Source organism: Oryctolagus cuniculus, chromosome 9, assembly GCF_051225735.1.
Source record: "Oryctolagus cuniculus isolate XC-2025 breed Fujian yellow rabbit chromosome 9, ASM5122573v1, whole genome shotgun sequence".
In the NCBI taxonomy this organism is placed as follows: Eukaryota; Metazoa; Chordata; class Mammalia; order Lagomorpha; family Leporidae; genus Oryctolagus; species Oryctolagus cuniculus.
In genome coordinates, this window is record NC_142875.1 from 135,119,821 (window position 1) to 135,146,026 (window position 26,206).

General features: G+C 44.6%; 2 protein-coding genes across 27 annotated transcripts in view; one reads left to right on the forward strand and one right to left on the reverse strand.

Moving 5' to 3' along the window:
* PUS7L (pseudouridine synthase 7 like) overlaps positions 1-657 on the reverse strand; it is a 69,008-nt gene extending 68,351 nt beyond the window's left edge. For 12 of the 14 annotated variants that reach the window (XR_016213205.1, XR_016213206.1, XR_016213199.1 and 9 more), the window contains exon 1: positions 21-150. The gene's annotated coding sequence lies outside the window, so the exon portion shown is untranslated. Of the gene's footprint in view, positions 1-20; positions 186-529 lie in introns of those variants that run through there. The other 2 variants (XM_008259377.5, XM_008259376.5) reach the window with 2 other exon arrangements.
* IRAK4 (interleukin 1 receptor associated kinase 4) lies at positions 165-25,020 on the forward strand. 13 transcript variants are annotated; one of them, XR_016213209.1, is made up of 12 exons: positions 165-300; positions 6,025-6,194; positions 7,829-7,974; positions 8,793-8,975; positions 9,875-10,035; positions 11,606-11,670; positions 13,938-14,052; positions 14,892-15,001; positions 17,827-19,918; positions 22,077-22,139; positions 23,747-23,905; positions 24,039-25,020. XR_016213209.1 is itself a non-coding variant. In XM_070049704.2 (12 exons), exons 2-12 carry the CDS (start codon positions 6,034-6,036, stop codon positions 24,072-24,074), a joined length of 1,383 nt encoding a protein of 460 aa, XP_069905805.1. In that variant the 5' UTR covers positions 165-300; positions 6,025-6,033; the 3' UTR covers positions 24,075-25,020. The 13 variants fall into 13 exon arrangements, 4 of the variants coding, with proteins under 4 accessions (XP_069905805.1, XP_069905803.1, XP_069905806.1 ...); XR_016213210.1 differs by having other exon boundaries at positions 23,747-23,840; XR_016213211.1 differs by having other exon boundaries at positions 23,751-23,905.
* Positions 25,021-26,206: the final 1,186 nt, after the last annotated feature.

A 26,206-nucleotide genomic window follows, 5' to 3' on the forward strand; every position in this document is an offset into this window, starting at 1 on the left:
GGCGGGCCCAGCTGTCCTACCGAAGCCGCTCGGCCTGGCCCACGCACCGTCCGGGAATGGCGCGCCTCAGAACGACGCACCGCGCATGCCCGGAAGTTGCCCGTTGGCCGCCTCCGAGGAGCCCCACTTCAAGGGGCGGGTTCCCGGGAAAGCGCTCGCGGCCCCGCGTGACGGCCAGCCGCAGGCGGCGCGGGGGCGGGGCGTCCGGGGCGTGGCCTCCTGCTCGCCCCGCCCCACGCGCCCAGGGAGTCGCCTCCTCAGCGGTGGCGGCTGCCGGCGCCGGACCTCCGCGCCCGGCAGGTAAGCGGTTCCGGGCTCGCAGGGGGCCCGACGTCCGCCCGCCGGGGACCGGGCCTGAGACGGCGCGCTCCCGCCGGGTGCTGCGCGGGCTGGCTCCCGGGAGTGGGCGGGCAGTGCGCGGGCGCGGCCGGCCGGAGGCCCGGGAAGCGGGGGGCCAGCCCCAGGGCACGTCCCGACGGGACCGCGGCGGACCCCACCCTGGCCGCGGGCCGCGCGCGCCCCTCCTCACCGGCGACGCGGCCGGCCCCTCGCGGGGTCGGGGCGCTCGTGCCTCACCTCGCTGCCGCTCCTCCTCTCAGATACAAAACTCTTCCCGGCTTTACCTGCGCGGCCCCGTCCATGTTCACAGCGGGGAGCCCTCGGCAGGGAGTTGGTGATGCCATATTGCCTTCGGCAGCGCGTTCCAAACCTTTGAAATGACTTAGCGTTGAGTTCCGTCCGTGTTCGCCGAGGCTGCCTGCAGTGTGCGTTTGCGGCGCACCAAAGTGCGTCCGCTGCCGCCTCAGTTCAGGGCGTCATCAGTTCTCGTTCCCGGTGACCGTGTGGTGTGCGCCCCGGAGGCCCGCGCCTGCCCGGTATTCTGAGGAGCGCCTGGACGCGAGTCCGTCGTTGGAGAGGTTGTAGGTGGGTTAACGGTTCTGAGAGGCCCACTGTGTCCCGGACCTGTCGTTGGAGAGGTTGTAGACGGGTTAACGGTTCTGAGAGGCCCACTGTGTCCCGGACCTGTCGTTGGAGAGGTTGTAGACGGGTTAACGGTTCTGAGAGGCCCACTGTGTCCCGGACCTGTCGTTGGAGAGGTTGTAGACGGGTTAACGGTTCTGAGAAGCCCAGCCGTATCCCGGACCTGTCGTTGGAGAGGTTGTAGACGGGTTAACGGTTCTGAGAAGCCCAGCTGTATCCCGGACCTGTCGTTGGAGAGGTTGTAGACGGGCTAACGGTTCTGAGAAGCCCAGCTGTTCCCGGACCTGTCGTTGGAGAGGTTGTAGACGGGTTAACGGTTCTGAGAGGCCCAGCCGTATCCCGGACCTGTCGTTGGAGAGGTTGTAGACGGGTTAACGGTTCTGAGAGGCCCAGCCATATCCCGGACCTGTCGTTGGAGAGGTTGTAGATGGATTAACGGTTCTGAGAAGCCCAGCTGTTCCCGGACCTGTCGTTGGAGAGGTTGTAGATGGGTTAACGGTTCTGAGAAGCCCAGCTGTATCCCGGACCTGTCGTTGGAGAGGTTGTAGATGGGTTAACGGTTCTGAGAAGCCCAGCCGTATCCCGGACCTGTCGTTGGAGAGGTTGTAGACGGGCTAACGGTTCTGAGAAGCCCAGCCATATCCCGGACCTGTCGTTGGAGAGGTTGTAGATGGGTTAACAGTTCTGACAAGCCCAGCTGTATCCCGGACCTGTCGTTGGAGAGGTTGTAGACTGGTTAACGGTTCTGAGAAGCCCAGCTGTATCCCGAACCTGTCGTTGGAGAGGTTGTAGATGGGTTAACGGTTCTGAGAAGCCCACTGTGTCACGGACCTGTCATTGGAGAGGTTGTAGACGGGTTAACGGTTCTGAGAAGCCCAGCTGTATCCCGGACCTGTCGTTGGAGAGGTTGTAGATGGGTTAACAGTTCTGAGAAGCCCAGCTGTATCCCGGACCTGTCGTTGGAGAGGTTGTAGATGGGTTAACGGTTCTGAGAAGCCCAGCTGTTCCCGGACCTGTCGTTGGAGAGGTTGTAGATGGGTTAACAGTTCTGACAAGCCCAGCTGTATCCCGGACCTGTCGTTGGAGAGGTTGTAGATGGGTTAACGGTTCTGAGAAGCCCAGCTGTTCCCGGACCTGTCGTTGGAGAGGTTGTAGATGGGTTAACAGTTCTGACAAGCCCAGCTGTATCCCGGACCTGTCGTTGGAGAGGTTGTAGATGGGTTAACTGCTCTGAGAAGCCCAGCTGTTCCCGGACCTGTCGTTGGAGAGGTTGTAGATGGGTTAACGGTTCTGGGAAGCCCAGCTGTATCCCGGACCTGTCGTTGGAGAGGTTGTAGATGGGTTAACGGTTCTGACAAGCCCAGCTGTATCCCGGACCTGTCGTTGGAGAGGTTGTAGATGGGTTAACAGTTCTGACAAGCCCAGCTGTATCCCGGACCTGTCGTTGGAGAGGTGGTAGACTGGTTAACGGTTCTGAGAGGCCCAGCTGTATCCCGAACCTGTCGTTGGAGAGGTTGTAGGTGGGTTAACGGTTCTGACAAGCCCAGCTGTTCCCGGAACTGTCGTTGGAGAGGTTGTAGACGGGTTAACGGTTCTGACAAGCCCAGCTGTATCCCGGACCTGTCGTTGGAGAGGTTGTAGATGGGTTAACTGCTCTGAGAAGCCCAGCTGTATCCCGGACCTGTCGTTGGAGAGGTTGTAGATGGGTTAACGGTTCTGAGAAGCCCAGCTGTTCCCGGACCTGTCGTTGGAGAGGTTGTAGATGGGTTAACGGTTCTGAGAAGCCCAGCCGTATCCCGGACCTGTCGTTGGAGAGGTTGTAGATGGGTTAACAGTTCTGAGAAGCCTAGCCGTATCCCAGACCTGTCGTTGGAGAGGTGGTAGGTGGGTTAACGGTTCTGAGAAGCCCAGCTGTTCCCGGACCTGTCGTTGGAGAGGTTGTAGGTGGGTTAACGGTTCTGAGAAGCCCAGCTGTTCCCGGACCTGTCGTTGGAGAGGTTGTAGATGGGTTAACGGTTCTGAGAAGCCCAGCTGTATTCTCAGACCTGCTGCTTGCACCCCAGGTGGCTCCTCCCCAGCATTCTAAATGCCGGGCTTAAATACAACTGCGCGTTTCTTAGTTCTAACTGTGATGTGAGAGTAACTTCTGCCAGAAAATATTGATTGCTACCTTTTTTGATGACCGTGATGTGACAGAGCAAGTCTGTTGCATTTGTTGGTTTTAATTCTCACAGTGTGCCTCGGGTGTGCCTGTCTCTGCTTTCCACATGAGGAAACCAAGGTCCAGAGCATGGATGGCCCTGGACCCAGCCTCAAAGAACATCTTCCCTCCTCCTTGTCCTGTCTCTCCCTCTGACTGGAGAGCCGATAATGGAGTCTGGAAATGTCCTTGTTTTGTTTGACAAGCAGTGTTGGAGCTCTTATTTGGGGCACAGTAGTTGTGTGTCTGAGGACATGCATGAGGAGGAAGGCACTGGGTTCCAATGCAGACTCCTTTTAGTGTGTTTCAGGCCACCCCACCTTTCCTACTGGTCTTAGTTGTCTTATTTGAAACTGTGTATGGTTTCCTTCTGTGGGAAGAGCTAATGCTGTGAGAAAACAGTCCTAGAGATAGCTATCTCTGTATTTGTACCCAGTATGTCCTAATCAATGTCTATTAATCCTAAGTGTGCTTAAATAAACCTGGAGCAGTTTGAAAGATGACACTTTTTATTTTTTTTCTGCACAAGCATTGTATTTTTGTCGTTGAAAATAAGGATGAGCAAGGTGAGGGGAAAAAAACCACCATAAAAATCATTAAGTGGGCCGGTGCTGCGGCTCAATAGACTAATCCTCTGCCTGTGGCGCCGGTACCCCAGGTTCTAGTCCCAGTTGGGGAGCCGGAGTCTCTCCCGGTTGCTCCTCTTCCATTCCAGCTCTCTGCTGTGGCCCGGGAGTGCAGTGGAGGATGGCCCAGGTCCTTGGGCCCTACACCCTCATGGAAGACCAGGAGGAAGCATCTGGCTCCTGGCTTCAGATCGGCGTAGCGCGCTGGCCACAATGCACCAGCTGTGGCGGCCACTTGGGAGGTGAACCAACGGAAAAAGGAAGACCTTTCTCTCTCTCTCTCTCTCTCTCTCTCTCTCTCTCTCTCTCTTACTGTCTAACTCTGCTTGTCAAAAAATAAATAAATAAATAAATAATAAAAATCATTAAGTGATAACCACTGTTGATATTTTGGTTTATGTTTTTCCAGATAAGTGGTTGGGACTGGTATAGAAATGTGTTTTGAAAGTAGAATTTTAGATTCTCTACTTCAGAATTTCTGGGCCTGCGTGAGGGGTCTTCAGAAAGTCCATAGAAATGGGGAAAAAACTATATAAATATATATAGTGAAATATATGTCACCTAGTATGATACTTGGCAATGGTTTATTCATTCCTGAAGTAAATAATTAACAACACCAGTGTCTGCAGTGTGCAGGTCAGGATGTATCTGTTAGTAATGGCATGATCCCTGAGCTCATGGAGCTTAAAGTCTAATGGAGGAGACAGATAGATAGTTAAAGTGTCAGCAAGCAAATACAGGATTACAGTACAGTGTGTAGTGATGAGAAGTCTCTGGATGGAGGGGACGTTGACCAAAGAAGGAAGACCAAAGAGAAGACTGAAAACCTACTAACTTGGAAACCTAGGATACAGAGATCTGCCTCTGCTATTCTAGCTTTTGAATTTTGTGCCATATGAATGTATTATTTACTCCAAAAAGCGTTTTCTTGAAAATAAAAACATATAAGGAGGCAGAAATAATGCAAAAGTCTGAATCTGTCTTAATAGGGAGAAAATATCACCACATACTGAGACTGAGGAACATGGAGAACAAGTAGCGACCACTTTAATAGGAAGGAAATAATCACCACATACTGAGACTGAGGAACATGGAGAACAAGTAGCGACCACTTAGAGAGAGGGAAAGGCAGGACACAGTCACTGAGGGCAGGGAGAAGGAACGAAAGTATGAACAGCACGTGGAAGGCCCCCTGGAAAGGGATCCCCATGAATTTGTATTCACCCAGTCTGTTCAGACAGTAAGTTCTTTTACAGCTGTTTTCAGCAGCTCTGATGTACAAGTCACGTTGTCAGACTTACCCTGGCTGCAGCTCTCCAGAGTGGAATAGCAAAAAAACGGATTAAGGAAATTGAGAGAAAAGCTCATGGTGAACCACAGATTTGGGCGTGATAAGGAAAAACTTGGTGGTCAGGCAGATTTCCCAGACTCAGCAATAGCTTCAGGGCTCTGGGAGTGCATGCTGTGTCAAAAGCAAGTGGGTAGGCCTTATCTTTGGATGCTAGTACATTTTTTGTTTACTTGTACCAAGGAATGTTGTATAAATTGTTAGTAGTTAATAAGTACTGATTGAGAGAAATATTTTAAGTTGAAATGCAAATCTCTTTTTTAAATAGATTTGAGGGGCCGGCGCCGTGGCTCACTTGGTTAATTCTCTGCCTGCGGCACCAGCATCCCATATGGGCGCCGGGTTCTAGTCCCGGTTGCTCCTCTTCCAGTCCAGCTCTCCACTGTGGCCAGGGAGTGCAGTGGAGGGTGGCCCAAGTGCTTGGGCCCTGCACCCACATGGGAGACCAGGAGGAAGCACCTGGCTCCTGGCTTCAGATCAGCGCAGCGCCGGCCGTGGCAGCCATTTGGGGAGTAAACCAACAGAAGGAAGACTTTGTCTCTCTCTCTCACTGTCTAACTCTATCTGTCAAATAAATAAATAAAAATCTTTTAAAAATAGATTTCTGAGTATGCTCATAGGAATTTTTCTGATAAATCTAAGTTTTTGCTCCTTTGTCTAAGATCCAATTGGAAAATCTCAGTGTCAGAAAAAAGTCCTTCAATTAGACAAATAAACTACAATTCTAATTTCTTCTTAGGATGTCAGCTAGTTGACATTGGTATAGTCTGTTGCCAGCATTTCATATGATGCAACACAGTGTGAGGTGTACGTTTATGAATGTTGTCTCTAAAACTGTGAAATCCTAGTGAGTACTTTCCATGTTTTAGGCATAAAAGATGAACAAACCCATATCACCATCAACGTATGTGCGCTGCCTCAATGTTGGATTGATTCGGAAGCTGTCAGATTTTATTGATCCTCAGGAAGGATGGAAGAAATTAGCCGCAGCTATTAAGAAACCATCTGGGGATGACAGATACAATCAATTACACATCAGGTGACAGATTCTTTTTCTTTTCAAATTCTTACATCACGATCTAGAGAGGTTTGTAGATATTGATACTTTTTGATGATGTACTGAAGAAAGTAAACTCTACAGTAGAGGAGATCGTGGTGATGGGAAACCTCTTTTTGTGTGCAGTTACTGCCTTATTCTCCTATATCAGCTAAGCTGGTAATGTGATCTTGCAAATGAGTGTTTTGTTTTAGAATCAAGATTCCCACCTTTGCTCATTGGCTTGGGCTGGTAAGCCCAGAACAGTTCACTGTGCCTCACACTTCTCATTTCCAGATAGAGGGAACAGAAGATTGCTACAGGAACTATTAAGTTCTGGAGCCTGCATTTCCAAGTCTGTGAATTGCTAATGTGTTTTGACAACATGTTTGGGGAGTTGTTCTAATTGAATTTGAAAGTTGTTGCTTGGAAAGAGAACATACCCAAGAACAGAATCCTTAGATCTTAGCTGGGTATCTGACTCTGTCTTCAGATGATTTCCATTTTTTCTTCTCCACTCCTCTCTGCTTGCTGTAGTGTAAGATATAAATGCAGAGTTTACTTAGTCATTGCAGTTAAAACCTATGTCAAAAACTTTCTTTGGTTGTTAGCGAATGAGACAGGCAGAATATTCCAAGGCTATAAATTACAGAGAGAAAAGGGACTTTTGTAAAGACAAAGTATGAGGTACTCTCCCTAAAAAGTGATTGGACAGCATCACACTTAACTGTACAAAATGCCTCTGGAGATGGTGAGGTGGAGAGGACATGGATCACCTGCACAGTGTCTCTGCCAGAATTTTAACCTGAATGTAACCGTGAGAAAGTATTCAGATACGTCTCAGCCATCAGGCCTATGCTGCACAGGACATCTGGCCTACTCTCCTCACACACATACACACACGCACACTGACCGAAAGAGAGAACTCCAAGAGCGTTGAAATTGCAAACTGTTTCCAACTCAGTCAGTGGCGAATCTGGGTGAAAGGTAAATGGTTTTTCATGATGTTATTAGCTTTCCTGTGAACTTCAAAAACAGAAAAACAGTGCTGGTTTTTAAAGCATTTCAAAACTAATTGTTAACTTTTTAAAATGCAATGAAAGATCAATTCAGTAGGAATATAGTTAAGATCAAAGGGATATTTTAAGTTTATGCATAGTCTGTTTCTTCAAGTATATAGGCTGATTTATTTAAAATTTTTCTGCAGAGTTAGTCAAGTAGGGAGTAATGTAGCTAAGTAATGAGCATCCTATGTCAAGCGAGATCCAAATCTTTATCTCAGCTTGGCTGCATCTTTTTAGCTGTGTGGCTATGGGCTGGTTACTTGACCTCACTGAGCCTGGCTTTCTCATTGGTCAGCATGATGATCATGCTAGCTTCCAATAAAGCTACGTGTGCATCCTGGAGCTGCTGTGTGAATGCTCAGTGAGTGCTCAGTTTGTGTTAACTGCGTCATTGACTTTGTCGCACCTTTTCCCTCTGCCTATTCTGTCTCTGGGTATTTCTGCCTAATTCTCTCTTTCCTTGAGTATCATAGCAGGTGCTATGAGTGAGACAGGGGCATGGGGACATAACTCCCATTTTCATATGGACTCAATTCACTTACTCATTTTGCTTCTTTGTTACTTGCTTTTAAGGAGATTTGAAGCATTACTTCAAACTGGAAAAAGTCCCACATGCGAATTACTGTTTGATTGGGGCACGACGAATTGCACAGTTGGTGATCTTGTGGATCTTTTGATCCAAAATGAGTTTTTCGCTCCTGCAAGTCTTTTGCTACCAGGTAAATTGAGTGTGACCAGGATGTCAACAATTCAGGTGGCAAGATGAATGGCAGCAACAGAAACGTTTCTGCTTCTCTAGTAGAAAAGCCTTACATTCCAGATTCTCTTCATTTTTGGCACTCTCCTCACCTCTGGGAACCACAGCAGACCCCGGCCCCTGCAGACTTTCCCGTTGAGGTGGGAGAGCTTCAAGACTGAGTTGTGTCGCACCAATGAAGTAGTGTTGTGCCTGTGGAAAGTTCAGGAGGATGTAGTCCCCAGATACCTAGTTAAGGGTGTAGGAAGGTAGTTCTCCTTTTGAGCTCTTGCATTTTATTGTCTTTGGCTTCTCCTCTGAGGGGACTCTGTGATGGTTACCTCCCTACTGTGTCTCTGGTAACTTAGTATCTTGTTGCTTTCCACCAGAACCTCACTTTTTCCTTTTGGATGCTGTTTATACTAGTGGTTCTCAACCTTTGTGGTGTGTAACACTCACTGGGGGTTCTTGTTAAACATGTTATTTCTAGGTGCCATTCTAGATATACTTAGTCAGGATTTTGGGATTGGTTTAAGGCCTGTGTTCTTAAACAGGTACTTCAGGGCCTCTGATGCAAGTGATTCATGGACCGCTTGGTGAAAATGCTGCCTTACTCTCTCTACCCATCTTTGTCATAACTTACAGGCCCTTCCTAGATAGTTCCTGGTGTGTGCTGTAACAGTATAGCGCCCACCCAGGAGAACTGGAGTGATTTTAAATGACTTGAGTTACTGGTTTAACTTTTTCACAAATGATTTTTTCTGTTGGAAGAACAACTTGTACCTTGTTTTTTTCTGGCAGACGCTCTCCCCAAAACTGTCAACACATTACCTGCTAAGGAGGCTGTAACAGTTCAGCAGAAACTGATTCCTTTTCATGACAAAGGCAAGACATCAGTGATACCTGTACAGAATCTTGAAAAAAACTGTGTACTTCCTGACTCCTCAAGTCCAGAAAATAAAAGTCTAGGAGTTAGTGATACACGTAAGTAATGTTTGTAGTGCTTTCCACTTGAGGATTTGAAAGGCTGTCATTCTTGGGGCTGGGGTGCAGAGGGGGAATTTGGGACAATGGTTAAGACCATGCTTGGGATATCTACATTGCATATCATTGTACATAGGTTTGGGTCCGCACTCATCTCCTGATTCTAGCATCTTGCTAGTGTGCTCCCTGGGAGGCAGCAGGTGATGGCTCAAGTACTTGGATCCATGCCACCCATGTGGGAGACCCAGACTGAGTTCTAGGCTCTTGAGTTTGGCCTGGCCCAGTTCTGTGTGTTGTAGTTGGGAAATGAACTAGTAGACAGAAGATCTCTCTCTGCATTTCTCTTTCTCTCTTCTGCTTTTCAAACAAAAATGAAAATAAATAAGTAATAAATAAATAAAGTAAGTAAGTAAATAATACTTTTAAAAGAGTATCATCACTCAAAATCAGTCTCTCCTATTCTGGCAGGAGCAATAGCTCTGTTGTGGGTGTTTTCCCTCCTCGTTTATTAAGTACTTTCTTCATTATATTATAATCACTCTATGATCAGTGATTGTGGGCAATATGGCAGGCAAACAACTATAGAACATATCAAAAATGTAAGTACATGTTTCTATCTATAACTTGAAAGAGTTGTTTCTTAACAACACCACCCTAACCCGGAACTAGAATTCTCAGTGCATGACTAAGTTATTTGGTGAGTGGGATCAGCAAACAGAATTCTCAAGCTAGAGTACATTATTCATATTTTAATGATGGCTTACCCTCTCCTATCTTGCCTAGTCTAAAAGTGTAAAATATTTGCAAAAAGATGGGGAATCTGCAAGTAGAGAAAATACTGGAATTATTGAAAGCAAGTTCTTTTTTACTGAAGCACATTTCTCCTGTTGACATTACAGGTTTTCACAGCTTCTCCTTTTATGAATTGAGGAGCATCACTAATGACTTTGACGAACGACCCATTGCTCGTGGTGGTAACAAGATGGGTGAGGGGGGCTTTGGCGTGGTGTACAAAGGCTGCCTGCGCAACACTCCCGTGGCAGTGAAGAAGCTCGCAGCAGTAAGTGCATCCTCAGGAATATCAGGAGGGTCTCTGCTAGCTCTGTGTCACAAGTTTAAACCTGATCTTAAGAAATACAGCATTTCAGTGTGTATTTTTTATAAATAATGTCATTCTAAGCTCATAGTTTCTTGTTTGTTTTTTTAAAGAAAAATATTAATTTAAGAGACAGAGCAGTAGAGAGAAGAGACAGGGAGAGAGGAAGAGACAGGGAGAGAGGGAGAGCCTCCCTTCTCTGACTCATTCCCCAAATGGCTGCAGTGGCCTGGTCTGGACCAGACTGAAACCAGGACCAGGAACTTCATATGAGGAACTGGACCTCAAGTACCATCATCCACTGCTTTCCACATTAGCAGGGAGCTGGATTGGAAGCAGAGTAGCTGGTACTTGAACCAGTACTGCAGTACAGGATGCCAGTGTCATAAGCAGCAGCTTAAGCCCCTGAGCCACAACTCTGATCTCTCATAGTTCTTAATGTTATATCTTCATGTTAGCCGTCGCAAAGCGCACGGGACACCAGAGTAAGGGAAAGGGTTTATTGGGGAACAACCTACAGACCGGAGTGAAGGGGCAGCGGAGGAAAAAAGGGAGGGAGACTGTAAGAGAGAGAGACAGAGAGGAGAAGAGCTAGCAAGGAGAGAAGATAAAGCAGAGAAGAGGAGAGAGGAGTGCAGAGCCAAGAGCCCAGAGGAGGAGGCTGGAGAGAGGAACCAAGAGAGCAGGAGAGAAGGGCCAAGAGAGAGCATGTGTTCAGGAACAGGCCCTTTTAAAACTTTGCCTGAGGGCAGGAAGGGAAGCTGGAACAGCGAATCCCATTAGGGTGGGGGTGGAGCCTGGCTCAGGTAGCTGGGCCATGCGGCCAACTGCGCCAGTTTCCTAACACTTAATATTTGAAAAAATGTGGGTATGGCTCAGATATGATCATACTTCTAATTTTAGTAGAGAAGCCCTGCTTTCAATGATTCTTCATGTATAATCAAAGTTAAAATGGTAAGATCCAAAGAAAAATTTATAAAACTTGGCTTGCATTACTTTTCTCTTTTAAAAATAATTTAGAAAATACAAATTAAGGAAAACAGATTGAAACGTTTCTTGTCTGTGACTTTTCTACTTATTTCTACTGAATGTTTGCTGTTATTTATTGACTTGTTCTATTCTAAATCTGCAGTTAGATCTTAAAAATATCAGTGGAATCCAAAGGTAGATGATGAAGATAGCTACTCTTTGTCACGTATGTGGCAAATACTTTGGGAGGTTTTGTTTTCTTTTGCATTCAAATTTGCTTGTGCACTTTTTCTGTAACATAATGTTTCCTCATATTTTTGATGTGGTTAAATCTCATTTTGTTTTTCATCTCAGTGAGGTCCTTTTTTTTTAATTTTTACTTTTCTTTTCATAGCCATGAGACCTTGGGCAAATCACTAATATTTATTTATCTATCTCATTTGTTCTACACAATTAGCAGAATAAAACCCTACTTTTTTTTTATGAAATGAGAGCTAATCAGCTGAGGCCCATGAGCCAAGAATAATTGTGTTGTATTATATCATACATTTGTTTCTTTCTTCAGATGGTTGATATTAGTACTGAAGAACTGAAACAACAGTTTGAACAAGAAATAAAAGTAATGGCAAAGTAAGTGTTCATTTGGTAGTGGGGAGTCATAGAAGACAAGACCATGTATAAGGAACATGCTTTCTTACCCAGAGTGTGCCATGAACTAGTGATCTTGCAAGAACATGAGATTGAAGTATAGCATTGAGATGAAAAGAATGGAAAGTAGTTCTATCTGTATATTTCTCTGACTACTCAGCTCCCATGCTTGTAGATTACATAGCAGTGTTTTAAAGCATAATGAATTTATGTGGAATTCAAACTGTCTTCCATTATCATATTGTCTGCTTCCAGAATTCATGAGATACTAATTGTAGGGAGAATTTTAAAAGACCCATTTACAGAGTAGGCCCTTTGATAGAAGCTGATGGCCATAAAGGAGCTAGGGAAGGGTTAGGTGCAGGGTTGCTGAGAAAGCGTCCACCCCGTAGAGTGGGATATCATTGGCACCATCAGGAAGGGAGGAGGGACAGATCTGGATGATTACTCTCATAATTAACATGGTTGATAATTGAGTGCATCCAGTTCCTGAGACACTGTGCTGTGTACTTCATATGCATAGTCTTACTTAATCCTCACAAAAACTCTTCCAGCCATCTTTCTGTGTTTTAAATTGAGACTGCAAAGTAACTTGCCAAGGTCACAAAGCCACTAGATGGGATTCAAATCCAGATCCACCCAGTTCTTTGTTTCTAATCTGAATCTTAATGGAATTTGCCAAATTTCACCCATAATTGTCCTGTCTGTAAGTCACCAGTTTTGCTTCTTTAACTGCAAGAAGAATTAATAGAATGGAGTTGGTTCATGCACAGTAAAATATTATACAATGGAACCATCAAAACTCTTTTTTCTTCCAAGACTTTATTCTTCTCACCCTTACCCTCACTCTCCCATCCTAAAACTAACTTGTACAAAGTAGGTAATCTTGGAAATACAGGCAGGAAAATATTTTTACAACAATGGAAGCCATCTTGAGTTTATCATTGAGAACCATTGCAAATATTTCAGTGTTTTGGTTTATGATGAATTATTTATGATGTTGTATTTCCCTAGTCATAAAAATTTGAAAACTTTTAGAAGTATCATATAGTATTATAGCAAGCATGAGGGTCATGTTTGAGTAACCATCACCCTACTCTATTTGTTTTTAATTTTCAGTATTATAAATTAAAGCTCCTTTAAAGCTCTTGGTATGTAAGTCTTTTTTTTTTTTTTTTTTTTTGCGTACCGCGCTGATCCGAAGGCAGGAGCCAGGTGCTTCTCCTGGTCTCCCATGGGGTGCAGGGCCCAAGCACTTGGGCCATCCTCCACTGCACTCCCTGGCCACAGCAGAGAGCTGGCCTGGAAGAGGGGCAACCGGGACAAAATCCGGTGCCCCGACCGGGACTAGAACCCTGTGTGCTGGTGCTGCAAGGCAGAGGATTAGCCTGTTGAGCCATGGCGCCAGCCAGTATGTAAGTCTTTAAACACAATTCTGTTTATTTTGTGAGAATGAATTCCTAGAAGAAGAATCAGTAGTTCAGAATACATACAATTTTTAAAGGACTTTCCAAATATATACCCAGATGACTGTATAGATAAGTAATGGTCATTTATGTCTATTTGCTCATCTAATTCTCACAGATAGTATTTTCTACATAGAGTAGGTAAAGGAAGAGGCTCAGTGAGGGTGATTGATCCAGGATGTCGTGAGCTTGACTCTCTTTGGGGACTTTGCATTCTGAGCCTAGTCTGCTTCCTTCTGGATCCAGATCTGTGCTGTCATACCATAACACTCTTTTTTCTCTACTGTCAACTATATAAAGAAACTCAAACTAGGGCCTAAATAATCAGGTATGATTGGAGATCAGAAATATATAAATTAAAGACTGCATCTATACATCCGTTCTTTTAGAGCATTGGTGAATTCTTGAAAGTGTTATCATAAAACTTTGAACAGAACTGAAATTTTTGTTTGTGCCATCATTGAAAATTTTGCTATTCAAAGGTAACCATCACCTAGCCCTTAGCCAAACTGTGGCAAGTTCCAGTGGTCTGAATCACTGAGCTTTTGTTACAAAATTGAAAGGTTTTGCTTCTATTGTTGATCAGTATTGACTGGAAAAAATAACTACAGAAAATTAGAACAGCTAAAATAAATATACAGATACTATAAACATATTGTTAATGATATAGAACACTGTTTTCCTGTTCTTCTGTTAAAGCTCTAAATTAAATAACTTCTGATCTACAGCTGAGTGTATAAGTATATAATGTAGAAATTTTTCTCTGCAAACTCTTTGTCACAGGTGCCAGCATGAAAACTTGGTACAACTGCTTGGTTTCTCAAAGGATGGAGATGATCTCTGCCTCGTGTATGTCTACATGCCCAATGGCTCATTGCTGGACAGATTGTTGTGCCTGGTAAGATCCCTGTTCATCAGGCCATGAGGATTTCTGTTTCTGTGCTAGGGTATTTAAACCACATTTAAATTGGTGTTTCTCCTCCTGTAGGAAATTGTACAAGTGATATGTAAACGACTGAGTTGCCATTTCTGTAGGTGATGGTCTAAAATGTGAAATTATCCACCGAGGCTAGACTTTAAAGGTTCTGTTCTTTTTTTTTTTTTTAAGAGTTATTTATTTATTTGAAAGGCAGAGTTACAGAGAGGCAGAGGCAGAGAGAGAGAGAAAGGTCTTCCATCTGCTTGCCCACTCTCCAAATGGCCACAACGGCTGGAGCTGGGCCAATCTGAAGCCTGGAGCCAAGAGTTTACTCTGGGTCTCCTGCTTGGGTGCAGGGGCCCAAGGACTTGAGCTGTCTTTCACTGCCTTCCCAGGCCATAGCAGAGAGCTAGATCGGAAATGGAGCAGCCAGGACTCCAACCATTGACCATATTGGATGCCAGCGCTGCAGACTGGAGCTTTAACCCGCTGCACCACAGCACCAGTCTCAAAAGATTCTGTTTCATATTTTGATCTTCAAATGAGAAATGCTAAACCACATTGGATATTTAAGAACTTCAAAAAATTTTCATCATAAATTCTTATTAATAATATCATTTTTCATTGTTGCCAAAATAATATGAGGATATGTCAACAGGTTTGTAGGACAGCAGAATTAAGGCATAAATTTACATTGGTGCAAAAAATAATTCCATTTCCATGAACCTGTTAAAGTGCCATTATGTTCTCTGTTAAATGTTTTCCATAATTTTTTTTCTTTTTTCCTCCTCTTTTTAATTGGTTTGTTTCTTTGTAAGGATGATACAGCACCACTTTCATGGCACACAAGATGCAACATCGCTCAGGGTGCTGCAGCTGGCATCAGCTTTTTACACGAAAATCATCATATTCATAGAGATATTAAAAGGTAAATGCTGCTATTGAAGAGCTTAGAGACAGTCACCTTCAGAGAATAATATGTTCTCGGTCATTCTGTTCCCTGCTGACATGTGTGCCCCAACCTAGAGCCCCTGGGCCTTCTCCTCATCAGTCGGGGAGAGCACTTTCCACGAAGGACTTCTGTAGTCTCCTCTCCCACAAACCCAGTGACCGACTGTTAGGACTCGCCCCACTTAGCCTGGCTCTTTGGTTTTTTTTTTTGTTTTGTTTTGTTTTTTTTGACAGGCAGAGTGGACAGTGAGACAGAGAGACAGAGAGAAAGATCTTCCTTTGCCGTTGGTTCACCCTCCAATGGCCGCCCTGGCCAGCGCGCTGCGGCCGGCGCACCGCGCTGATCCGATGGCAGGAGCCAGGTACTTATCCTGGTCTCCCATGGGGTGCAGGGCCCAAGTACTTGGGCCATCCTCCACTGCACTCCCGGGCCACAGCAGAGAGCTGGCCTGGAAGAGGGGCAACCGGGACAGAATCCGGCGCCCCGACCGAGACTAGAACCCAGTGTGCCGGCGCCGCTAGGCGGAGGATTAGCCTAGTGAGCCACGGCGCGAGCCGGCTCTATGTTTTAAGAGCGTGTTACTAATACCACTGGCTCAGCAAATACAAGTTAGTTTGCTCTAGGCAGGAGACTTTTTGTAATGGAAGAAATGCACTACGAAGTAAAACATTTTTGCTTAGTGCAGGCGGCCTTTATTATTGCTGCAGAAAACAAAAGCCTGGCTGAGTTGATGTTTTACATTCTCTCTTACTGACATCTCCGTGACATGATGCTTCTTGCTGGGTTTTTGTGTACGTAAACATTGTCAAGCTGTGAAAGAAAATGGTTAGAGGTGTGCTGTGTGTGAAAGGTGAGCAATAAAGTATCTGTAAGTTAAAAAAAAAAAAAAAGAGCGTGTTACTCTGTCCTTGACCATTTCACCTTGTGTAGATTTGATCCTTTCTTGGTTTGTGGGTCAATATTCTTTTCTGAATCACTGTCATCCTCTGTGAGTGCTTTCAGCTCTCCTGCTGATGTTTTTCTCTGGTTAAGTATTTCCCTACAGTAGGGAATGTACATGGAACAGATAGCAAAAGCATCATGTACAGAATTGGCTTCCATCAGATCTTCACAAGATTATAGAATTTTATTGTATTGAAATAGTGTTAGTATAAAGGAGGGCTCCCAAGGAAGTGATATTTAAGCTGAGTTTTAAAAAATTAGCAGGAAATAAGTCTTCATAACATGAGGGCAGCTATGAAAGAAGAAGAAAAGAACATTCTAGGCTGAAGGAACTGTATTTGTGATTTTAGCAGTGAAGGGAATCCTGGAATATACTGGGTTAAGCCATGAAGTGAATCAGCATGATTAGCATGTGGAAAATGCAGGAGATGTGAGGAGAGATGATGGGAGTGGGCACGAGCTGCAAGCTGTGGGACTCAGAAGTGTAATGAGACACCACCCAAGACTATGTTGGGATGTGGTGTCATGTCCAAGCTTTGCAGAGATCACTTCTTTTCTTTTTTAAAGATTTATATATTTGAAAGGCAAAACGACAGAAAGGGAGAGAGGAAGAGAAAGATTTTCCATCTACTACTTCATTTCTCAATGAAGTAGGGGCTGGGGCTGGGGTAGGCAGAAGCCAGGAACTCCATCCTGGTCTCCCACGGGGGCGGCAGGGGCCAGCACCTGCTGCCTTCTCAGGAGCATGAGCAGGAAGCTGAATCAGAAGCAGAGCAGCTAGGACTCAAACAGGTGCTCCAATATAGGACGCCGGTATTGCAGGTGTTGGCTTAGCTGGCTGTGCTGCCACACAAGCCCTAGAGAGAGGGGAACAGTGTGTAAGATGGCCAGGCAGTAGGCGATCAGCAGTCTTGGTGGGGGCAGGTCCTAGGAAGAGAAGTGCATAGATCGAGAGAGAGATGGCAGTGCTTGCTGATAGCTTGGCTGTGGGAAGGGAGGGTTGTATGAGAGAAGTGTTTTAAGAATGACTCCTGGAATAACAGCTTCCAGACCTGCAGTCTGGAATGCACGTGGCCTGATTGACTTGTGCAGAAAGGAATGAAAGAGGAGAAAGTTAGGAGTGGAAGGAAAATATGAGTTCTTTATGCGTGTTGTGTTTGCTGTTTTCTTAAGGTGTGGAAGTGGTGGTGTTAACTAGACAGTGGGCTATGCAGGTGTGGAGCTGAAAGACAGCTGAGCCGAAGGCATAAATATGTCTATTACTTGTGTAGAGATACTAGTTAAGAGTTGCTGTATGATTGTGTTCACCTGGAGGGAGAGAGAAATTAAGAAAACAGCCTAGGATTAAGTCCCAAGGAACCCTAAGAGTTAGTGGCTAAGAGGAAGAGATCCCCAAAAGTAATCTCAGAAGGTACCTGCACACAAAGGTGAGATGATAACAGGACTAGAGTGGGTCCCTGGAAACACAGAGGGGTGTCCCAAGAGGGAGCATTCAGAAGAGCCGCTGGGGGTTGCAGAGGAAGTGGGAGGCGAGAGCCCAGGAGGGAGGACAGACAAGTCTCCCAGACCTTTGGCTGCTGATGGGTGTTAGGTGCAAGTAGACACACCACCCAGGAAATGCTTTAAGATAGCAGAGATAAAAGCATGCTTATACTCAAGGTCCAGAAAAGCAGGAAAAGATTCTGTGGAAGACAGAGATGAGACAGCTTGCAGAGTAAGGTTCCTAAGAATGTAGGAAGGAGCCCAAGCAGAGGGTCTGATCTCTCATCCTTAGGAACTGGTTTTTCCTCATGTCCTTACCTTGTTATCCCGTGTTCTTGCTGCATGATATTATCTTAACTCTAACTCTCTCTCTGTAGGCAAAGAGACTCAAGTCTGTACACAGCCTCCAGTCCTGTGTTTTCAGGGACCCCATGTCTGTAGTACCTCACTTGGTTGTCCCACCGGAGCCTTCCCATCAACTCGTCAGTAATCAAACTCATTGTCTTCAGCAACCCTCAGTCAAAACCTTCCTGTTTCCTTTCTGATCAGTCAAGTCCCTAAGGCGCTGTCCCCCAAGCTAAAGATTGACTGCCTGTGTCATACAGATTACACAGTCCTGCAGCTGCCTCGAATTTTGCACTTCCAGGTTGCCAGCCCAGTCTTCTGCCTCTGTTCAGAACCTCATTATCTTCCATTCGCTTTACTATAAAACTTCCTTGTGAACCTGAAGCCAGTCTATACCAGTTCTCATCTGTTCACTGCAGCCTTGCCAGAGTGTCCTCCTAAGAGTTAAGTCTGATGTGTACTGTGAGATCTTCAGCTGGTTCCTGTTGCTTACAGAATGAAGTTCAAATGCCCAGCATGGCCGTGGACACTGGTTTCTTGATGTTGGTCCTGTACACCACATGCTTTCATGATGTCATCGTTCTTTACAAGACTCTGCAATGCACTGCTCTGTTTTCTGCACAACCATCAGCTTCAGGGAATTCCTCCAAACTAAGCTTTCACCTTCTCTTTGGAATTTTCCCCAATTCTTGCTGACACATGGTTCTCTCAGCATTTCATACCTACTGCTACAATTATATAACATTTATTGATTTTAAAAATATTACTCAAATGCCTTTGACACAGACAAGATTCTATGATTCCTGCCTGCTCCATGCCAGGCATTGAGCCTAAATACTATGAAAGATGAGAAGTTTTCAGTAAGACTTTATTTAGTGAGACTATGAATATATAGAATGAAGAGCGTTTGGCCCTAATCTTCAGCTTCAAAAGAGTACATATGGGACAGACAAAGTAGTTTAAACAAATGAATAATTGAGATGCTTTGATTGGAAACTTTTTTTAAGATTTTTTTGAAAGCAGAGTTATACAGAATGAGAGAGGGAGAAAAAGAGAGAGGTCTTCCATCTTCTGGTTTACATCCCAAATGGCCGCAGCAGCTGGTGAGCCAAGCCGCAACCAGGAGCCAGGAGCTTCTCTCACATGGACACAGAGACCCAAGCACTTGGGCCATTTTCCACTATTTTGCAGGCACATGGGGAGGGAGCTGGATCAGGCCTTTTTATGCCACAGTGCAGGCCCCCTGGAAACTCATTTTTTAAATGAATTGAGAAATGTCAGGAGCTGGCGTTGGGTGTAGCAGATAAAACTGCCATCTACAAAGCCAGCATCCCAGTTGAGTGCCAGTTCTAGTCCTGGCTGCCCCACTTCCAATGGAGCTCCCTAGTAATTCACCTGGGAAAGCAGTGGAGGATGGTTCAAGTGCTTGGGCTCCTGCACCCACATAGGAGACCTAGATAAAGCTCCTGGCTCCTGACTTCGGCCTGGCCCAGCCCTGGCTATTGTGGTCATTTGAGGAGTGAACCAGGGGATGAAACACCTCTCTCTCTATGTGTAACTCTGACTTTCAAATAAATAAATAAATATTTTAAAAAATGAATTCAGAAATGTCAAGAAAGTAATTTTAAAGGGTTCTTTGAAAGACCATAGGAACCTAAATTATTTGTAGAATAAGACAAATGTTTGCCTCTAATGTGGGTGGTTTTATTCCATTTTTATTCTCTTAAAAATTTATCCTAAAGAAACAAAAGATAATTGTCTCCCTGTTTTGTAATCTGAATTCTGGATTTATTTACATAAATTCAGGCTTACTTGAAATATTCTACAAAATGGCACACTCAGTCAGTATACATGTGTAGGCAGGCATACTTCAGTGTAAGGAACCATTTAACTTCCCTGGTAAGAAAAACACTTTTTCTCCAAACCTTCAACTTTTTCAGTGCAAATATCTTACTAGACAAAGCCTTCACTGCCAAAATCTCTGACTTTGGGCTTGCACGTGCATCTGAGAAGTTTGCCCAGACAGTGATGACCAGCAGAATTGTGGGAACAACAGCTTACATGGCGCCTGAAGCGTTGCGAGGAGAAATAACACCCAAATCTGACATCTACAGCTTTGGAGTGGTGAGTTCCACCTCATATGTAATTAATAATAGTATTCATTCTGCTCTAGTTGTGAAACTCCAGGATTCTATAAGATACTATATTGCTCAGCTATCTTCTGAAAAAGATATAAACTGTTCACATTAACCTCTAGTTATTTGTGAGTGTATACAACATCCCCCACTGTATGAAACCGTTGAGTTGCCTTTTGAAATTACTGCAAGAGTTTGTCACCTGTCTTCATGAATTAGAATGAAATTTAAATTAAATAAGTAAAGTGAATCATGTCATATAATAAGAGAATTAAGGGTAAGTGAGAGTGGCTGGAGAAGGGGAACTTTTTCTTTGTCTTACTTGTTCCTGTGTTTCACAAATGGAAATTTAGCTCTGTGGAGCTGAGGCACAGGTTTGTAGAATATGCTGTGTTTAGAAATGGATGTCCTCCTAAGAGCTTGGGGAAGTTATTCTTGTGAAGAATCTCCTGCAGGACAGGAAGTGGTTAGAACACCTGTGTAGGCCGGCCGCGGCTCACTAAGCTAATCCTCCGCCTTGCGGCGCCGGCATACCGGGTTCTAGTCCCGGTCGGGGCGCCGGATTCTGTCCTGGTTGCCCCTCTTCCAGGCCAGCTCTCTGCTGTGGCCCAGGAGTGCAGTGGAGGATGGCCCAAGTGCTTGTGCCCTGCACCCCATGGGAGACCAGGAGAAGCACCTGGCTTCTGCCATCGGATCAGCACTGTGCACTGGCCGCAGTGTGGCGGCCGTGACGGCCGTTGGAGGGTGAACCAACGGCAAAGGAAGACCTTTCTCTCTGTCTCTCATCTCTCTCTCTCACTGTCTACTCTGCCTGTCAAAAAAAAAAAAAAAAAAAACACCTGTGTGATGGAGCTGACTATATATGTATATGTATCTACATATACATATACACACACACATTTTTTTAAAGATTTATTTTATTATTTAAAAGACAGAGTTACAGAGAGAGATAGAGACCGAGAGAGAGAGAGAGAGAGAGAGAGAGAGAGAGACAGGTCTTCCATCTGATGGTTCACTCCCCAGATGGCCGCAACGGCTGGAGCTGCACAAATCTGAAGCCAGGAGCCAGGAGTTTCTTCCAGGTCTCCCACGTAGGCACAGGGGCCCAAAGACTTGGGGCATCATTTGCTTTCCCACGCCATAGCAGAGAGCTGGATCTGAAGAGGAGCAGCCAGGACTAGAACTGGCAGCCATATGGGCTGCCGGCACTTCAGGCCAGGGCTTTAACCCACTGTGCCACAGCGCCAGCCCCACACATATATTTGAAAAGCAAAATTAGAGAGTGAGAGACAGAAAGAGATCTTCTATCTGCTGGTTCACTCCCCAAATGGCTGCAAAGACAGGAGCTGGGCCAAGCCAAAGCCAGGAGCCTGGAACTCCATCTTGGTTGCCCATGTGGGTGGCAGGGTCCAAGGACTTGGTCTGTCTTCCACTGCTTTCCCAGGCACATGAGCAAGGAACTGGGTCAGAAGTAGAGATCTGGGAGTTGAACTAGCTCTCATATGGGATGCCAGTGTTGCAGGCCGTGGCTTTACCCTCTGCACCACAATGCTGCCCCCATAGCTGACTCTTAATAGAACAGGACTATTGGGGCCGGTGTTGTGGTGCAGCGGGTTAATGCCCTGGCCTGAAGTGCCAGCATCCCCTATGGGCGCCAGTTTTAGTCCCAGCTGCTCATCTTTTGATCCAGCTCTCTGCTATGGCCTGAGAAAACAGTAGAAGATGGCACAAGTGCTTGGTCCCCTACACCCACATGGGAGACCTGGAAGAAGCTCCTGACTCCTGGCTTTAGATCAGCGCAGCTCCGCCCAGCTATTGTGGCCATCTGGGGAGTGAACCAGCGGATAAAAGACCTCTCTCTCTCTGTCTCTTTCTCTACCTCTCTCTTTAACTCTGTCTTTCAAATAAATAAAATAAATCTTAAAAAAAAAAAAAATAAGAACAGGACTGTTGTGGGCGTGGTGGAGTGCAGGGTATCTGAGGAAAGATGGTGAAGCAGTCCCACAGCTCATGTTCTTTCTGCTTTAATACCTAAAAGATGTGATTTGTACACAAATAGCTCATCAGTTTCTAATGAAGATCCATATTCCTTCCAATTGCTCTGTTTTCTCGGGTGTTTTATTAATGGATCATTTCTGTCTTCACAGGTGTTACTGGAAATAATAACTGGACTTCCAGCTGTGGATGAACACCGTGAACCTCAGTTACTAGTAATTGAAATTCATTTTCTCTTCGCGTGTGCAGTCTCAGTGTATACAGGTGACGTTGGCATCTAGAGGTAGCAGTTTCTGCTGGAAGTCCCACAGTGGCATCTTGAAAGAGCAGTAAGCCTTTCTGATGTCAGCTCTGCCGTGGGGACTAGTGGACTTCAGAGAGTCACTGTGTCTTTTTTGATCCCTTTGTGGGTAAAGTGAGAATGGACTAAAGGATTCTTGTAGGCCTCTTGAGTTTATTATTTTCTAGGTGGTTGCTAACAGCATTTTTAGTCCAGAAAGGAACCATCTGACTTCCATTCAAATTTGCATCAGAGCTCAGAGCGTAATTCCTAATAAGCCTTCTCTATCTGTTTCTGTTATGGAATATTTTATTTATAAGGTTATTATAGAAATCATTATTTAATTGGTTGTATTAGGCATTCCTTGACAATCATATAAAATAGATGAAATGAATGACAAATAAAAATATACCTATTTTTCCCCTGTATAAAAAATTTTAAAAACAGAATATTTTTATAAAATTAAAATTTATGGAAATAAATGAAGATTTATGGTATATATACCAGCATGTATAACAGTTTTTATTAAAATTAGTTAAATAACAACTCTGAATTTATTCTAATTTATATTTTCTAGTGAAACAAATCTGTGACAAATTCAGACAATTTCTTTATACCAGATTATTTCCCTGGAATGAGGATTAAAAAGCCAAAATATATAATTATTTGCTTAAGGGTCTAATGCCATACTCTTATGCAGCATGTTAGAATACTGTTACAAGTATGTGTCATAAAGCTAACTGCATTATAAAATTTTCCATGATGTAGTGGGAAAATAATCATGCAATATCATTTGCAATGTCGTAAAACACTTTAGAGTATACTTACAGAAGATACATATTGGGATGAGTTATTATTTAAATATTTAGATTTATACAGTGATACATTAAAATGTAAAATTTCATCTTAATCAAAATAAAATTCCCTGTTCTATTGGTTGTTGGAGGTCAGGAGAGAAGCCTGGGCAGAGAGGTGGTCTGTACAAGTCAGTGTGTGGATATTGTTGAAACCTTGGGTGTGGATTGGATTAGTGGGTCCAGTAGTGAAGGACATGCTTTGGCATCTGCTTTTCAACCCACTGCCCCATCCTCCTATACCTGCCTCTATTCATTGCTTTGTCAGCATGGCCCTTTGCCCTTTCCCCTTCCTTTTTTCTCTCTGGTTAAACATCTGCAAACTTAGAGAAGTTTGTCAGGAGCAGAGAGGGGTTGTGGGTAAAGACCCTGGAGCTGCACTCTCAGGTATATCCCAAACAGGCACCTGTGCTGCCAGCCTAGTAGACACAGGGAGCATGGAGACAGACTCCTCCTCCCATGAACAGCAGCACCAGAAGTAAGCACACGACACGACACACAAAGGACACAGAAATGCGAATGCAAACATGTGCAAGTATCATTTAGTTTGTCCTGTGTGTTTTCAATTCTCAGTGCTGTTAAAAAGCAGGAAAATGTGAGTACGTGTTGAAAACAAATGATTTAAAATTGTCTTCTAACTTCTTTCACTTTTATTTTATGCCCTTAACAAAAAACACTCATTTTAAAGCTAGACATTAAAGAAGAAATTGAAGATGAAGAAAAGACAATTGAAGATTATGTGGATACGAAGATGAGTGATGCTGAGCCCTCTTCAGTTGAAAGTATGTACTCTGTTGCTTGTCAGTGTCTGCATGAAAAGAAAAATAAGAGACCAGATATTAAGAAGGTACTAATTTTTTACACTTGTTTAAGAAGTGAGAAGGGTGGGATTTGTCATTTTTGATTATGGATATTTCAGACTGCTGTATAATGTGGTGCCATTTGTTTTCTGTTTTTCTTTTCATTTTTTTTTTAATAAGGTTCAACAGTTGCTGCAAGAGATGATACCTTCCTAAATCTTTACTTGAATGGATGCTTGGCTTCTTTTTATACAGCTTCCTTAACTGTTTTTGAACCAATTTTTTTCCAAATGGATTCCTTTAACATGGTAGCAGAGTGCAGTGCAAAATAGAGTTGAGCCTGCAACATTGAGAATAAACAAGAGGAGAGCCACGTCATCAGCACTTAGGGCTCAGTGGGTAGTGTCACTTCAACTCCTGCAGTGGGTACAGGATTAGCAGGAGAGCACTGAGCTCTGGGATTCAAAGACGTTGGTCAGAAGCCTGGTTGATTCCACTACTAGAGGCTGTAAACCTTTAGACAAACTCAGCTGCTTTGAGCCTTGGTTTTGTTTGTTTTTACCTGTAATGTCGGACTTTGGTCTGCTGTGCCTCTCGAACAGGCACTCATGAAAATTGAATGCTGCAGTGATAATTTAAAGTTTATGGGAGCAATGATGTAAGCTGTTACAGACGTATGTTTATAGCATCACGTGCACAGCGTGCTATTTTAGCAGTCACTCACCACAAACCAGGCTTCCCTTTGCTAAGGCAAGTTGAAGGAACTTCGCAGGTGTAGGTGAGGCCCCAGCTGACCTGGACTATCAAAGTGAGACTCTATGGGAGGGGCCTGACCTGGTCAGGTGAACCCCTACATAGGGTCGGGCTCTCTCATGGGCCTTGCAGAAGGAAGAACCGTGTTGTGAGAGGGCCATGCTGGCTGAAACCTGAGTGGCCTCTGAAGCTGAGCACTCTCCAGCTGCCCCCAGGAGGGAAGAATGGACCCCAGCTGAACAGCAGCAAGGTGCTGAGGCTGCTGACAGCCGGAGTGAGCACAGCAGGGTCCTCCGAGCTTGGGGTGATACCTGGATCTCAGCTCTGAGAGACTCAGCATGAGAACTTGGCTCAGCTGTGCCCACATCTGACATACCCAGCTGTGAGAGAATAAACGAATTACGTTAAACACTGAGTGTGCCGTATTTATTATACAGCAATAGAAAATGAGTACAGATACGCCCGTACTTATTCTCCTTTGATAATCCCATCACATTCCAGGTTGTGCCCCTGCTTAAGGAGTGTGTGGCATTAAAGAGCTCATGTGGCAGGGGGTTGCAGAGTACTGGTCTCCACTGAACACTCCACCAGTCCCTAGTAGTTCATTTTACAATAAACAGGGAGAAAATTTTTGAAAGTAGTGATGTTGATTTTTTAAATGATTTTCAACTATTTGTTCTAAGCTTAAAATTTGTAATTCATTTATATTCTTTGAAAATTCACTTTATAGCTTTGAACAGAAAGAAGGGATTTATGTAAGCATGAACATTGATAGAAAAATTATACATAGAAGGAAAACCTAGGCTCTGCCATTGTTCATTCACATGGTGGTTTTTTTGTTTTTGTTTTTGTTTTTTTAGATTTACTTATTTATTTGAAAGGCAGAGTTACAGGCAGAGACAGAAAGATCTTCCATCCACTGGTCACTCCCCAAATGGCTGCAATGTCCAGGGCTGGGCCAGGCCAAAGCCAGGAGCCAGGGCCATCTTCCCCTGCTTTCCCAGGTGCATTAGAAGGGAGCTGGATTGGAAGTGGAGCAGTCGGGACTTGAACCCATGCTCATACAGGATGTCATTACTGCAGACAGCAGCTTTACCTGCTGACCCACAGCGTTGGACCCCACACGATGGCTTTCGTGTTCCACAAAAGGGCTGAGGTTGTGGCATAGTCAGTTAAGCAGCTGCTTGCAATGCTAGCATCTCATATTAGAATGCCAGTTTGAGAGCCAGCTGCCTTGCTTCCCATCTGGTTTCCTGCTAATGTGCCTGGGAAGGCAGATGATGGCCCAAGTATGGCTCCTGCCACTCTTGTGGGAGACTCAGAGTTCCTAGCTTCTGGCTTTAGACTGGCCCAGACTTGGCTGGGGTGGGAACCAACAGGTTCAAGATCTGTTATTCTGTCTCTTTATCCATAGCTCAGCCTTTCAAATAAATAAATCTTAAGGAAAAAAAAGTTGATAAGGTGAGCCATGGCTGTAGATGCCAACTGTCTTCAGTGTCCATGTAGATCTTCCCAAAATGCCTTCCTAGAAAATGGAGTACTAGATCACAATTAAGTGTTAAAAGAAACATTTGCTAATTGAAAATAAAGTAAGT

Coding starts and splice junctions, on each gene's coding strand:
- IRAK4 (XM_070049702.2), top strand. CDS start 6,034: ATGAACAAACCCATATCACCATCAACGTATGTGCGCTGCCTCAATGTT. Junction 8,976..9,874: donor TCTAGGAGTTAGTGATACAC/GTAAGTAATGTT, acceptor TTGACATTACAG/GTTTTCACAGCTTCTCCTTT. Junction 15,002..19,734: donor ATTCATAGAGATATTAAAAG/GTAAATGCTGCT, acceptor CAACTTTTTCAG/TGCAAATATCTTACTAGACA.